A 16,299-nucleotide genomic window follows, 5' to 3' on the forward strand; every position below is an offset into this window, starting at 1 on the left:
GTTTTCAAACAAGAGATCAGATTTAGGTATTTTACCTCAAACAAAATGATGACTACAAAATTACAATTTTTTGTCCAAAAAAAAAAACGGTTTACAAAATAAATATAAGACTTTGTCTCACCCAATACATACTTGCCACTCATTGTACAAATATTGTCCAACAAAAGAGCATGGATAAATGTAGCTTTTTCCTTGATTATTCAAAGATTACTGCCCATCAGAATGTCCTTTTCCAGGCTGTGGGAAAGGAACCCAAATGTGCACTGACTGATACTTCTTGGGGCTGAATTTGTGTGAGCACATACAAAAATCAGCTGAAAATTACTGAAACTGTAAACAAAATACTGCATGCACTTACAAATTTACAACTTTAATTTATCTATAATTGATACAGCCGTTAGCTTAGGGTTTTGAGATTGTTTTTCACCAAAATAAAAGTGAAAACAGTGTAATAAATGTTACACACAGGTACATCCCTCTAGACAATAGCATATACCTGAGCTATACCTCCACCTATACCTCAGACACACCTCAGCCATCATCTTTTTACCAATCATAGTACCTCAGGTTCACCTTCAATACACCTCACATACATGTTGGCCTACAACCCCAAGTACATGTATACCTCAGACACACCATCAGATATGCCCTACCTCAAGGGTACAGCTAAGATGTGCCTCAAGTATACTCCCAGTACACCTTATGGGTTATACATGCGCCATTCAGGTAATTGTGTCCAAGATATGCCTCCGAAATGAAGTGTGAACAAGCGCTGATAAAACTGGATAAAATTGCCACAAAGACACACTATAAATTTCTGCACTGCATCCTGTTCAATTATATCAGAATCTGTTTTGGATAGAACTAAAAACCCTCTGCCCGGTGTTATTACCCACCCCATGAATGTTATCAAGGTAAGAAGATGTCATGACTTCACCTCCAGCAACCACAGCTCAAAACATGGCGTTAATGCCAGGTTGATTTTTGATATGTTGTAGAGAAAAGTGCAAACTGCATGCGCAGGCATGGTACCTCATGGAAGTTTAGTAGTGGGTATATATTTTTGAGGTTGAATTTGACAAATTTACTACATAAATAGTGAATGAAAATCAAAAAAAAAAAAAAAAATCAAAAATCCCAATTTTGACTGATCACCTTTATTGTGATAAGGTCAAGTTGTGCGTGTCTTAACTGGACTACTTTTTGGTATTTACCATGGGTTATCCCCAACCATTACAACCCCAACCCTATCTACCCACCACCCCCATCCCCACCCTGTTAATTATGCAAAATTTCACCCTTACACTTATCAGGCTTGTACTTTCAAATTTCATTTACACAGGTGAGTGTAATATTGCATTTATTTGACCAGGACTGTATCAGGTCACAACCATATATATATATTTAGACGTAGCAAGTCATTTTTATCACATATTCTAAAACACCTACATACATGTATGACACATAGTGTACAATGCACGATTATGTGTTTCAATTTTGTTATGTGCAAAGTCACTTTACAACATCAAATATGCTAATGCTGCGTTTCAAATAGGTCTGAAAGTTGATCTGCTTCTCACGTTTGATGAAATTTGATTAAATGTGCTGTCTGGGCAACATTAATAATAAAAAGTTGTTCAGTTTTTGTAGTTCATTTCTACAGGTACAAGTGGGGATAGGCTTAGAAATTCCTACATGACTTCTGCGCAGCTGAGTAGAGGTTGTAAAATTTTACAATCTAACACTTGTTGCATTTTAATGTAATACAGGGTAAATGTTCATTTCTGCAAATTTTATTTTTGACAGAAAAGAAATATAAACCCCATTCTCCACAAAACATCCTATCCCAGACTCTTACCTGTAGAGTATCAACCCAGCTGGGCTACTACAGACAGCCCTGAACTTCGACTTTTGCCATTGGACATGTAAGATTTTGGTTATAGTGCCAAATTCATATAAAGATATTACTAACAAAAAATTTTAAAACTGGTCCTTTTTATAGGTTAAAAATGCGCAATTCAGGAAATTGCGTCCAAGACTTGTCTCCGAACTGAAGAAGGAGGACTGATTGGATAAAACTGACACAGAGGCATTTAAGTTATTCATACACTATCAATTTCTACTGTGCTACTTTGCATCTAACATGTCAAAATAAAATACATCAGAGGTTTAAATGTTTTGGATAGAACTGAAAACTCCCCCCCCCCCCCATGCCAGAGTTATTACCCACCTCACTGGAGGTTACTAAGGTAAGAAAATGTTATGACTTCACTTTCAACCACTACAGCTAAAAAAGTGGTAGCTGAGAATATTGTAGACAAAAGTACAAGCTGCATGTAGAGGTATGGCAAGGTACCATGCGAAAGTTAGGGTATATATATTTTTCACGTTGAAGATTTAATACATAATCATTAAGGAAAATCAATACTCCGGTCTAAGCTAAAAGGGTAAGGCATATTTCTCTCATTTAGTTTATTTCTTAGGAATTAAAGTTACATAACACAACAAAAATTACTACATGTACCATGTTGACAATATGTATTGTCATGTATAAACCGTGGCCCGTTTTGCTCAGTGACACTCCTGATTGTGCTGATTTACAAGTCGCCATCACATAAAAATATAACTACCTAGTCATTATCTACATGTATTTTGTTTCGAAGAAACCTGACATTCATGTTCAGGACAAGTGAAACAGACTGTGTATAACTACACCAAGATGTAAGCTTGTGACAGATCACTGACCACTTTGCAGAAGAAGCTATACATACTGAATTAGCCACACTGCTAACATTAACTAAAACATCAATACACAAACTGGTCTGTCTTTTTTTTTTAAAAAAAACCTAACAAAACAGTCTCCTTCAACACATGATAATATGATGGAAAAGATGTAATAAATAATTACCCGATGGTCAGGAAGTGCTTATCATATCACAGAGAACTTGAGGCAGAGTTGCAGAGTCACCCGTTACCAGACGAGCAGACACAGATCCAGGTCCATACCTGACATAAAACCCAACCCATGGCACGAGAGGCTCTGTGACGATAGCATCACTGTCAGTGTACATTACCTGGTTGTTGTCACAGTCCAGGACTGTCAGTGTGTGTTCATCACAGTCCAGGTACACACCCAGGTGATGAGGTCGTGTGTAACGTCTCCACTGTAGATAGTCAGGTTTGATCTCACCACCACCACTGTGACTATCACACCAGACCTCATCACCACGGTACACCATACCAATGTACCAGGAGTTACAGCCAGGGTCTGTCATTCCCCTCACACCATAGCTCTCCTGTGTCACTCCTATATGACAGTCAGAGCCATTTGAACAGGTGATGTGTATCTCCCAGTAGTACCTGCCCGTCTGGTAACGCCCGTCTGTCACAGCTCTCCTCCACCACAACACCCTGGTCAAGTCCTCACCCTTTACCACACAGCCGCTGTCAGTGATTCTCAGCTCACTGTCGTCTGTCTCTGTGAATCTCAGCGTCGGCTCTGCAAAAACACAACAGATGCAGCATAAACAACAGCAAACCATAAACACACGTTGTAAGACTGAGGTGTAAATACCTGTACACATACCGTGGTTTTACTTGCTCAACACAAACTCTTGAAATAAAATGACATATATTTTTGACATAAATGTAGTTTATATACAGATCTCTGTCATTTTCAGCCAGTTTAAAAGAGTTGAGCTTCAACAAGAACTGAATCCATGACTAAATGACGGGTACGACATAGACATAGACTAAGTACTGGGTTAAAATACAGGCTTTTAGCGATCTAATTTGTTTAAAACTTATCACTTACAACAAGAATAATACCTTCCTCCATCCAGCCATTGGTTTTAGTTGTCAGTTATGACACATTTGAACACTCAATTCACTATCAAGCTGCAGTAGGCCTGTTGTCATTCGTGGAGTACCGAAGCCGTCTGTGTAATAAGGGAGGTAACTCGCCACACATAACTTACCAAGTGACTTTCATTGTCACAATACCCCCCAAAGACTATTTAATCCACCAGAAGTAGTCAGCTAAATTTTCTTCAATTTGCCTTTTTTTTTAAAGATACCTAAATATTTAAATATTAACAACAAAGTTATATTAGGGGGGAAGAGCATGTAAACCTCATACTCTTATACATGGAATCTATACCCTTTAACATTAATAATGAAAAAGGTATGAGGGCATTTTTTCTCTTTTCTTTCCCCTTTGAAGTAAGTGTTTGACTACATTTGAATCTAGGAAAAAATGGCGAATTTTTACTTGAATACATGTTTCAGTAAAAATTAGGGGGCCTCCGTGGTTCAGTTGGTTAGCGCGTTAGCGCAGAGTAATGAAACAGAAGGCTCTTACCATGCAATGCGGTCGCTGTGAGTTCAAGTCCAGCTCATGCTGGCCTCCTCTTCGGCGGTTCGTAAAAAGGTCTTCCAGCAACCTGCAGATGGGCGTGGGTTTCCACCGGGCTATTCCCAGTTTCCTCCCACCATAATGCTTGCCAACGTCGTCTAAGTGAAATATTCTTGAGTAAAGCACAAAAAATTGGGTGCAATATGTTGTATGTCCTGCTCTAAGAGTGTACACCTGCTCTTGTACACATTGGGTAAACATCACCCAGACACCACAGAATATACAAACACCAGTCCTGATCTAACATTACACGCGCTGATTTGTAAATACAAGGTAGACACCGATGGCTTCACTACCATCTGTTCTGATCTAATTTTGCAGCTGCTAATATATAATTCTGCTATGTACTTTCCTCTTTTTGTGACTTCTGGGCCAACTGCACATTAATCTGAATCTCCTGTGCACATCCTACTGTGTACCTCACATTAGTCTGTGTCGTCTGTGCCCACCCTACTGTATACCTCACATTAGCCTGTGTCTTCTGTGCACACCCTACTGTATACCTCACATTAGCCTGTGTCTTCTGTGCACACCCTACTGTATACCTCACATTAGCCTGTGTCTTCTGTGCACATCCTACTGTATAACTCACATTAGCCTGTGTCTTCTGTGCACATCCTACTGTAAAACTCACATTAGACTTTGTCTTCTGTGCACACTCTACTGTATACCTCACATTCGCCTGTGTCTTCTGTGCACACCCTACTGTATAACTCGTATTAGCCTGTATCTTCTGTGCACACCCTACTGTATAACTCGCATTAGCCTGTGCCTTCTGTGCACACCTTACTGTATAGTTCGTAGTAGACTGTGTCTTCTGTGCACACCCTAATGTATCACTCACCTTAGCCTGTGTCTTCTGTGCACACCTTACTGTATACCTCAATTTAGCCTGTGTCTTATGTGCACATCCTACTGTATAACTCACATTAGCCTATGTCTTCTGTCCCCACCTTACTGTATAACTCACATTAGCCTGTGTCTTCTGTGCACACCATACTGTATACCTAACATTAGCCTGTGTCTTCTGTGAACATCCTACTGTATAACTCACATTAGCCTGTGTCTTCTGTGCACACCCTACTGTATGTCTCACATTAGCATGTGTCTTCTGTGCACATCCTACTGTATAACTCACATTAGCCTGTGTCTTATGTGCACACCTTACTGCATACCTCAATTTAGCCTGTGTCTTATGTGCACATCCTACTGTATAACTCACATTAGCCTATGTCTTCTGTCCCCACCTTACTGTATAACTCACATTAGCCTGTGTCTTCTGTGCACACCATACTGTATACCTCACATTAGCCTGTGTCTTCTGTGAACATCCTACTGTATAACTCACATTAGCCTGTGTCTTCTGTGCACACCCTACTGTATGTCTCACATTAGCATGTGTCTTCTGTGCACATCCTACTGTATAACTCACATTAGCCTGTGTCTTATGTGCACACCTTACTGCATACCTCACTTTAGCCTGTGTCTTATGTGCACATCCTACTGTATAACTCACATTAGCCTATGTCTTCTGTCCCCACCTTACTGTATAACTCACATTAGCCTGTGTCTTCTGTGCACACCATACTGTATACCTCACATTAGCCTGTGTCTTCTGTGCACACCCTACTGTATACCTCACATTAGCCTGTGTCTTATGTGAACATCCTACTGTATAACTCACATTAGCCTGTGTCTTCTGTGCACACCCTACTGTATGTCTCACATTAGCATGTGTCTTCTGTGCACATCCTACTGTATAACTCACATTAGCCTGTGTCTTATGTGCACACCTTACTGTATAACTCACATTAGCCTGTGTCTTCTGTGCACATCCTACTGTAAAACTCGCATTAGCCTGTGTTTTCTAAGCACACCCTACTGTATAACTCACATTAGCCTGTGTCTTCTGTGCACATCCTACTGGACTCTGGGCAAACCATACTGTATATCTGACAATAATTTGTATATTCTGGGCACACACTACTCTATACCTCACATTAGTTAGCTTCTTTTTACCCACCCTATCTCTTGCCTAACATTAATGTGTATGGTTTATACTATCTGTACTTTTTGCAAACTCTTCTCACTTTCGTCTCTCTTGGAATACTGTTTATTTTCTTGGCACGCCTAGGACATATCGGTTTGTTTTCTTAACAGAGTCTATCGTGTGTTTTGCAGGTACACAGCCGTTCGCCCTCTCCAATTATGTCTGTGTCTTCGATGCACACACTAATGTAAATCCTTCAGTCCTTTATGTCGTCTAAGCACACCCTACTGTATGCCAATTATACAGAAGAACTTACTTGTAACACGTAGGGGAGATATTTGTCCACCGACTGCTGCTTCTAAGTCCTGGCATTCTTGCATTGTCTCTTTTAAAGTCACCTGTCTAGGAACAACTTGGTCATGTTGTACAGAAGCTAGAAGCTTCCGTCTGCTGACCTCATGTTTCTCCAGTTCTGATCTTACCCCTTTCAGCTGGTCATCAGTTCTGCGAGAAGAGGAGAGAAAACAAAGAGACACAGTCGTGTAGTGATCTTGTGTCCGCGCAGTTATAAGAATGCCATGATGTACTATTCCTAGTAGGTTAGATCTAATTTGTCTGGACAAACGTAAGATTGAACATTAGATATATCTCACACTTGAGTCATGTTTTGGACAACTATAGCTTACAGAAACACTTCTGCTGACAATAGTCAGGTGCGCATGTATAACAAACATGGGGAGGTATAACACATTTATACATACGTTTTGGTGAAGTCCGTGGAACCCTGTCAACAAACAGAATTGAGCCTACATATAAAATCAAGTAAAGAAGAAACAGATACCTCTCCAGAGACACACAGTACACAAGCACCCTTGGCTTTTATATCCAACATTTAGACCATTCCCTGATCCATTACATAGCCCACATCAGCTCTCAATTCCGCTTAATAAATTCCATTGTGCTTCATACAATACAATTTCCCCTTATTTGCAAATCTATTTACATACAAATCTTGTTTTATTTAAAAAAAAAACAGCATACAATATGTTCTTTTTGACATTACATGTTGCTACTTTATTGCTTTAATCGGACCGATGGGTACCACTGAGCATAATAAAGCTGTTGAACTCAGGATCTAAAACTTTAGCAGATCTGGTAGCATGAGATGGATTTGAATACCTGATCAGTTCCTAAGGGTGGTTTGGGTCTTAGGTAACGTCTGTAGTAGAGGCAACTGAATTAATGTTAGAGATTGTGGCTTATATGCTTGACTTACCTGCAAAAACTCCACGTCCATTGATGCTAATAAATCATTGGAAGCCTGTACCATCCTCTCCATTTCCTGGGCCTGTAGCTGGAAATGTTTGAGTATAGCACTACACTCCACACTCCACTGTGAATAGCGGGTTCTTATGCCATCTAAGGAGTGCTGCCTCCAGGCTTGTAAGGCTTCCAAGGCTGCACAGTAAGCCTTTTCTACCTCCTGAGTGTGAAGCTCCTGGTTTTCCTGCCAAACAGAAAATTCGTTTATTACCTCATCCACACCTTTAGAACTGCGTGTTCAAGAAGTTATATATGTATGTGTAAAAGGGTGAACTATACGCGCCACATAACCATGTGTCTCCGGGGTTGAGGGGATTTCCCTTTAATCCAGTGATGTACATGCAAGTCTCCACTCAAAACCCCAAAGGTACGTCGGTCAATCTCTAAAAGGGTCGTGCCATCAAAACTGATGCTCCGAGAATGGGGAAGCCTTAGATGCTTCCAACCTCAGACACCTGGGGCTGGTTCAAACACGAACGTTGTCGCCCCATCAGATCAAATGGCGTACGTGTATGTATTATAGATATTAGTATGATATCGCGTGATTGGCAATGATATATCAAATGGAGTTGTCTGAGGTGGGCATATCGCGTGTGTGTCACTGAGAAGAAAGTCATAACAATGACACGATAGTCTGATCAGAAAAGCCAGAAACAAGTAAATAGACTCGTCCTTCACACAAATAAATAACCGCATCAGTCCGTGTATTCCCCTGTTTAAGTTCTAATAAAAAGTCGTCAATATTCGGGTTCAACTCTTTAATTGTAATCTACATATATAATATGTGACAGAATAAGCTTTAATAGCAATATTCTGCATAGTCAAAATGAGCCACAACAACATGAGACTGAACAGGTGTAATGGAAAATACCAACCTGTATCTTACTGTGCAGCCTCAGAACTCCGGACAGTGATTCCTTAGTTTCGCCTAAGACTTTCTTCAGTTCATTAGTCCTGCTCAAAACAGCTGGCTGTAATGGAAAAAAAAAATGCTACATTCAAAAATCCGCCTTTCAAATGACTCACTACAGTACAGGACAAAATGTCCCATTCTTCACTACACATCATAAATTTTAGGTCAGTAAACAGTTCCAAATCATGCAATATTTATTTTAATTATCGACTTATATACTAGCATGGTACACGATTTAGATAGTGATTTAAGTTATTCGCCAAGAACATTTCTTGCTTCTTTCTAACATCATTGAAAACTGTTTATCACTTTTGCTTGCATGATTCCAAAGTAATTATGAATTTACACAATTTCTTAGTTTTTCGTGGTCGTTTTGAGAAATGACCACACGAGTATTGACTCCATTTCGGTTGATGGCTTATATATGAATATCTTTTTCACATTACCTTGTCATTCTCAGCTGCAGATGGTATATCCCGCATAGCGTGTCCTTGATGCTCAACCACACACTCCATACAGATCACCATCCGACACGGTTCACAGTACAAGCCGAATGACTGACCATGTCTCGCACACGACGGCTGCTGGGTTGATTGGTGGTCCCTGCTGACTTGACCCTGTGAGGTTTCCTGAGAGAGGTACTCCAGGGGCGAAATCAGATGGTGACGTTTCAGAGGACCCCTCATTGGGTGACAAATAGCAAGACATTCCTCACAGTAGAACACACCACAGTTGGTACAAAACTTGACAGCTCTGACGTGATTACCTTCCTCACACAGAGAACAATATGGGATGTCATCCTCAATATTTACACCAGATGAGAACCTCTCCACAATTTCTGCCAGATGAAAGTTGGGAGGCAGACCAGCCACACCTTCTGTCCCCAGACTGGTCGGTGCCCGACACACAGGGCACGCTATCAGCTGATGAACGTCCTCATACCCAGTGCTGCCGGAGCTCTCGTCTGTCTGTACATGTTTGAACTTGTCAGCATACGAATCAATGCATTCCCTACAAAAGCTGTGCTGACAGGGTAGCATTACTGGTTTCCGGAATGTTTCCAAGCATATCGAACAGATGAGAACATCATCCCGCACTTGCATACTTTCGGCCATTATTAGTTTGATTTTTTTTTCCTGAAACAAAAACGGTAAATCGCTCAGACGGGCACCTATAAGAATGTTCCTATTTACAAAAATATTAACGTTCAAGACAGCACAAAACCTCCATCTGTTCCCGTGTTCCCACAACACACTGAGTACAGTACTTTTGATCGCTATTCTCCAATGCTGGTTTAAGAAGCATTAAAGTGTCTATACACGCATGAGGAGAGTATGCAAACCTCGCTTTCCTGAGAAAGAATCCATTCTGTTCAGTTAGAAATTTGGCGATTCTTCCTTTTATTGCGCTTTTTGGCAAAAATCTGGTCAGGCTTATTTGGGCAGAGGTGTTTTATAGTGATATTCGATAGATATATAGCTCCAATCCATAATTAGCAAGTCTGTGTGCAAAAACGACATCATCGCTATTTAAATGTATATTTTCTAGCCAAGCCTGTTGACTACAGTGTCTATGATGGTAACTTGACCCTATATACTGTATGATAATTGGGCCAAACCTCTGGAATATCTCTGTCTGCAGAAGTTTATACAATATATAACAGATATAATAAACACGACATTACTAATAGTGACACGAGCATTTCTTACTTATATTAAAACAGTTATAAACCAAGGTCAAATTTTGTATTCCAGCTCCCAGTGTTTTTTTTTATGTTATTGTCAGAAAGCACAGAAGTAAAGACTACAATACACCTGCTTATCAATCAAAACGATTAAACCGTAAAATGTTGACATCGTTCCAACGTATGAAGTACATGACCGATTAGATACAGCGCTATAACAGGGACAGCCTGTCATAGCACCGTATCAACTCAAAGCCTGGATTGGAGATATGTTTATTTATTTAATTGTTGTTTTATGCCGTGCTCAAGAATATTTCACTTTTACGACGGCGAGCAGCAATATAGTGAGAGGAAACCCACCACCATCCGCAGGTTGCTTCCAGGCATTTGCACGTACGGCTGGGGGGTGGTGGGGGGGAAGCCGACATGAGCTGGACTTGAACTGACAGCAATCGCATTGGTGAGAGGAAACTGGGTCATTGTGCTGCGCTAGCGCGCAAAACGACTGAGCCACGGAGCCCCCCCCCCCTCCCCCCCTTTGGAGATATGTAACCCATGTACACTGTGGAAGTAGGTCAGCGTCCATTCTATCTGCACACAAACAACTCGAGCTAATATACATGGAGTATACGGCTGTCCTGACTGGCTTAGGTGTGTCAAATTCCACACCCCATTACTGCTAATCAATGGGCGAGGTTGTAATGCTTGCTGAGTGGCACGTTAATAATCCATGTAGCCTTTCAGTTCTGTTACATTGAAAACCCTATCTGCAGTTCAGTGCATACCTTAGGTTTGAGCTCGCCTCCAAGTCGGGAGGCCTTAGACCTGAGTCGCCTCATACCAAAGACTTCGAAATTGGTATTTCTTACTCTTCGGCTTGGGATATGAGAACATGTACATCCCAACCATGATTTTTTTACTGTTACAATTTTTATATTTGGAGAAGAAAGGCGAACGTTGTAAGTAAACACACAGCGTTCCATACATGTCGGTTGCTCTGGTTATCTACATGAATGTAGGCCCAACCCCAGACAACACGTCAGTGGCAAGCAACGACCTTCAGCAAAACCCTCCATAATGCTTCTCAAGTTCAAAGCTTCAGAAAAATATATTAATAACGTACTATCGCCCTGTTTATATTGTGAAAAGATCGACATAACTGGACAGTATGAACTTGCCCCTAATTCAATTAGTCGTTTTTCTTGAGAAGAAAATATTCCAACTGTTTATAGACAGTGTCAGAGTTTCACACACAGATCGAGAGTAGAGTCTGTACAGAGACACACACCCTTAATCGTACGTCGACTTAGGATGAGCAGACCAATTACATTCTGTATGAGAGCTGGTCACACGATCAAGTAAAGACAACTCTCTCACCTGATAGAAATATCCCGATATAACAACAGGCCTACCCCATCTTACAAGACTTACCTGTCGACACTATTCCCACCGTGTTTCACTACTTGATAAAACTGCGCAGATTGAAACAGAAACTACTTGGTTCCGAGAAATAGGTCATCCGAGCAGGAGAGGTAAATCCCTCAGTATGCTTGTACATATTTATACTACATGACATCTCCGCAATTGTAGCACAGTTCCCTCAACAACTCAAGAATGTGCACATAATCTTTAAAATTATGGCCATTGCAATGGCCGTTATTTACATAGTACGGCTTTAACTGCAACTGATCGGATGGCTCACAGATCAACGGTCATAACAGTTTACTTTAACAATATTATTTACTTATTTGGTTAGCGTTTTACGCCACACTTAAGAATATTTCACTTATACGACGGCCGCCAGCATTATAGCGGGGGAAAAAACGGGGCCCGGTGGAAGCCCGGGACCATCCGCATGATGAGGGCAGACTTTCCCACATGCGGCTGGAGAGGAAGCTAGCATGGACTGGAATTGGGCGGTAGGCTTCTTCGCCATTGCTCCGGGCTCGTGTGCTAATAATCTCGGCCACTGAAGCCCCTTTGAGCAACTGATATAGGCTATCACACAACAGACGGACTGGCGTACAGGGATTAGGTGAAGGATTATACACGTATAGCATGGCTTTTTTTTACTGTCACAGTTTTTTTTTTTTTATATTTACACGTTGTAAGTAAATGAACAGTGATCCATACAGGCATGATATCCGCGCTATGTGTGCCATAGACAGCACGTCACTGCCAGTAATCGACCTTCAGCACAACTGCATAATGCTTTTCAAGGTTAAAGCTTCACGACCTCAAATTAATAACGTAATATCGCCCTGTTAGAAGATCGACACAGTCAAAGAGTATAAACCTGAACAAAAATCAGTCGTTTTCCTTGATACGCAAATATCGACGGTTCTACGCTCACACATAGGCTGGCATGGCCGATGTTAAAGTCTATTAAAGAAAGCGTCCCATTCGTATATCTACGTTGTGTCGATTTGAGGGCGAGCAGACCAATTAAACTGTGTCTGACAGTGGGTGACACGATCAAGTAAAGACAACTCCTTAACCTGACAGATCGTTTCCATCCAAACTACATATAATCGTCTCACAGATCTTACCTGTCTACACAAATCCCACCTGACTTCACAACTTGGTGAAACTGAGCAGATTGGAATAAAAAATACTTAGTTCTGAGAAATGCACCTGATCTGTACAGGGGCGGTAAATCCCTCAGTATGTTTGCACACATTTATACTCTGTGACATCTCAACAATGGTTTCCACAAATTGCCATTACCTTAAGGCCCATCCGTGAATGTCACACTTCAACGAACAATCAGTTTCCCACAAAATTACTTCAGTGAATGGGTTCAAGTCATTTATATTTGTTATCCCGTTTAGGTTCAAACAGAATACATTGGAAGTATAGTTGAGAAATGTCGGATGGATTTTCTCAAACCAGTATAATAAGAATAGGCAATAGCTACAATGGTTGCCCACTGGATTCAAGCGGCAATACCCTCGTGGGGTCTCCAGGCCGAAAAGAATAGGGCCTCAGTCTTCTTGGCAAGCTTGTCGTTACCTAGAGCTCTGTCGTGAGGCCTCGGTGAAATATACACTCACATCTCCTATATTTGTGTGAGGGACCATAGAGGAATAAGCCTACCTGTTTGCCCTGGGTTGCGATCCTTACTTGAAGAGAACGGTCTTGCGAGATTTTCAAGCCCAACACTTCACTTCGGCTCTTCTTTAGAGACTGAAGATCGGGTTGGCCCAGTTTGGCTAACCGGTTGGAGCAGATATGCTCCGAACTAAAATCACAAGGGTGTGTAGATGTCAAGCGATACGCAACATAAAAATGACGATGATACTTATCGCCATTTGATAACCCCTCTTTTCCTCAGTCGATCTCTACACCGCCAAAGTAGATCTGTACAAACCTAATATGCTTTGCATGTATTAAGACAATAAAACGTTAAAATTGCGACGAAGCGTATATGATCTCCTCTATCGACTGTCTTCTCTTTATAAAAGAGAAACAGTTCATTACCTCGAAAGAAACAATTCAAAAAGCACGTCACCTTATCTCTTCCGCGAACAGTGTCCTGAAAACTTCATTCGGCAGAGTGGAGAGTATCAACATGTGTTGACACTCAAATATCACTGACTTGCCGATGATTGGTTACGGTAAACCTACAACAATATCTGTGAAAGAATTAACTAACTTGTCAATAAATCTACGTCTGCATCTGACTGTACACTCAATCAAGGCATCGCTGGACTGAAGTTTTTATAATATTTCGGGGCCGAGGTGGTTAGTGTGTCAGCGCGACGCCTTGGCCCAGGGGGATCTCACCAACGCGGCCGCTGTGAGTACAAATCCAGCCCAGGCTGTCTTCCTTTCGGCTCATACGTGAGAGGGCCTGACTGCAACCTGCGGATGGTCGTGTTTTCCCCCGGGATCTGCCCAGTTTCCTCCCACCATAATGCTGGCGGTCGTCATATAAGTGAAATATTCTTGTGTCCGGAGTAAAACACCAATCAAATAAAAAAATAAATTCATTAAACACCTCCAGCGCAATTATCAAAAGCTTTACCTAGAGCAATAACATTGTTTTGCTGCAGGACGTCCTAAATCTTTAGTTGTCAGCACTGAAAATGCCGACCAATTCTCCACATTATGATCAAAGACTAAAACTTCATTTTCCCTGTTTTTTACTCCCAGGGTGGGCTTTGTTATGTAGATTTGTCGTCGTAACAACGTATAGAACGTATGGTCATAGTAACATTTATTATAAGTTTCTAACCCATTTGTCATCTGAGCCACTGGAGACTCTTTTGGGCTTGTTTAATCATGATATTTGGATTAGTGGCAAATTTTCCACCCTCATGAAGGGAGGCGTGTATTATCCCGGTTTTAAAACCGGGTAAGGGTCATAATGAACCGTCTAGTTAACGTTTCATAGCTTTTATCAGCGTGGTTAAGAGTATAGAACGAATAATAAATGATAGATTTCTTTGGTATTTATAAAGCAACAATTTACTGTCTAATATTAAATGTGGTTTTCCACAAAGTCGAACTAAAGTTTGTTAAATTGAAACTTTTATTCGTAATGATAAAAAAAATAATGAACAAAACGTGTCACTATTTTTCGACCTTGAAAACGTCACCGAACTACGACGCCGCCTGGAAATAAGGTGTTTTAAAAGGCCTCTCAGATATGGGACTTATCGCTTATGATTATTTATCAGAGCTTTTATCTTATCGTCAGCTATCGTCAGTTTAGGTTTTTTGATGAGCAAAAATTACCGTATTCCAGGGTAGCATACTGTCACCAATACTGTTTAGCTTCAAACTTAATAGCTTGTGAAAAACTTAAACATGTGGTACAGAAGGTTCTTTTTATGTACAGTTGATGATTTCCGTATATGCTACCGTTCTAAAATATGAATAACATCGGTAAGACTGCTGCAGTTTTCTCTCAATAATACCAAGAAATGGGCACTTGAACATGATTTTAGATTTTCTACATCTAAAACCATCGATATGCATTTTTATTGTAAACGGATCTTCATTTCGACTTCAAAATTTTATTGTAAACCAGTAAAAATTGAGATCTGAAAACAGATTTTCAGGAGTCATAGATGATAGCAAATTCCTCATTTCCCTCCATGTTAAAATGCTTAAAGCTAAATGAAAAAATCTATGCGTCGAAACAGACATTTGTATGCCAGCCGTCAACCAAGATGGACATTCGAGGTCAACATTCGTAAGGCCAATTCCCAAAACGACGTATAAGTATGGATCTGAATATAATTAAGGTCGTGTATAGCAAAGTCTAGTCTTGACTTATGTACTGAGCGGTCAGTTTTATTAAATTTACATCGATCTTTTGTGAGGCCTAAATTGACCTTGGTTCCATCATTTACGGTTCCGCCAGGAAATCGTATCTAAAAATGTGCCATCCTGTCCATGACCAGGGTTTGAGGCTCAGCCTTGGTGCCTTTGGAACCTCACCAGTAGAGAGTTTATACGTTGCGGCTAACCAATCTTTAGTATACAACAGGTGTGTACAGTATACAGCCCATGTGCTACAAAGCTTACAGCACATCCAAGAAGCCTTGCCTACGACTACAATGTGTAAATATATGCAGATAGATGATTTGATACTCGTGTGCAGTAATTAATTTAGAAGCTAACGTCAAACAAGAGGATATAGTTCGTGTGTCTTTTCCGGAATTTCCTTCTCAGCTTCTTCCAAAACTTAAATAAATATCTGATCCAGGTAAACATAGGAAATCAGATACAAATCCTCTTATAATTCAGTTTTTGAGGGACAGCTAATTCTAGACCAGTAGCATCTAATATATAACAGTTAACATCACTGCAGTGTTGTATTTTTATGCTTCCAAAAGTTTGCAAAACCTATTGTTATTAGCGGTTCAAGCCATACAAGCTTGATGTACTTATTTATTTATTTGATTGGTGTTTTACGCCGTACTCAAGAATATTTCATTTATAAGACGCCGGCCCGCTTTATGGTG

The 16,299-nt window shown here is 40.6% G+C and overlaps 2 protein-coding genes across 2 annotated transcripts in view; both read right to left on the bottom strand.

Moving 5' to 3' along the window:
* The window catches only part of LOC135462696 (E3 ubiquitin-protein ligase Trim36-like), a 46,836-nt gene extending 35,058 nt beyond the window's left edge, over positions 1-11,778 (bottom strand). The window contains exon 1 of the mRNA XM_064739919.1: positions 11,756-11,778. The gene's annotated coding sequence lies outside the window, so the exon portion shown is untranslated. The remainder of the gene's footprint in view (positions 1-11,755) is intronic.
* On the bottom strand, positions 2,916-9,755 carry LOC135462968 (E3 ubiquitin-protein ligase TRIM39-like). The gene is made up of 6 exons (XM_064740290.1): positions 9,087-9,755; positions 8,603-8,698; positions 7,681-7,911; positions 7,166-7,188; positions 6,721-6,908; positions 2,916-3,499 (listed from the first exon to the last, which is right to left on the bottom strand). Exons 1-6 carry the CDS (start codon positions 9,753-9,755, stop codon positions 2,916-2,918), a joined length of 1,791 nt encoding a protein of 596 aa, XP_064596360.1.
* Positions 11,779-16,299: the final 4,521 nt, after the last annotated feature.

Source organism: Liolophura sinensis, chromosome 2 (genome assembly GCF_032854445.1).
Source record: "Liolophura sinensis isolate JHLJ2023 chromosome 2, CUHK_Ljap_v2, whole genome shotgun sequence".
NCBI classification, from domain to species: domain Eukaryota; kingdom Metazoa; phylum Mollusca; class Polyplacophora; order Chitonida; family Chitonidae; genus Liolophura; species Liolophura sinensis.

Excerpts from the sequence above, each read along its gene's own strand:
- LOC135462968 (XM_064740290.1), bottom strand. The coding sequence starts at position 9,755 with ATGGCCGAAAGTATGCAAGTGCGGGATGATGTTCTCATCTGTTCGATA. Across the intron at positions 7,912-8,602 it reads GGCTGCACAGTAAGATACAG|GAAAACCAGGAGCTTCACAC; the intron begins GTTGGTATTTTC and ends TCTGTTTGGCAG. Across the intron at positions 3,500-6,720 it reads ATCTCCCCTACGTGTTACAA|AGCCGACGCTGAGATTCACA; the intron begins GTAAGTTCTTCT and ends GTGTTTTTGCAG.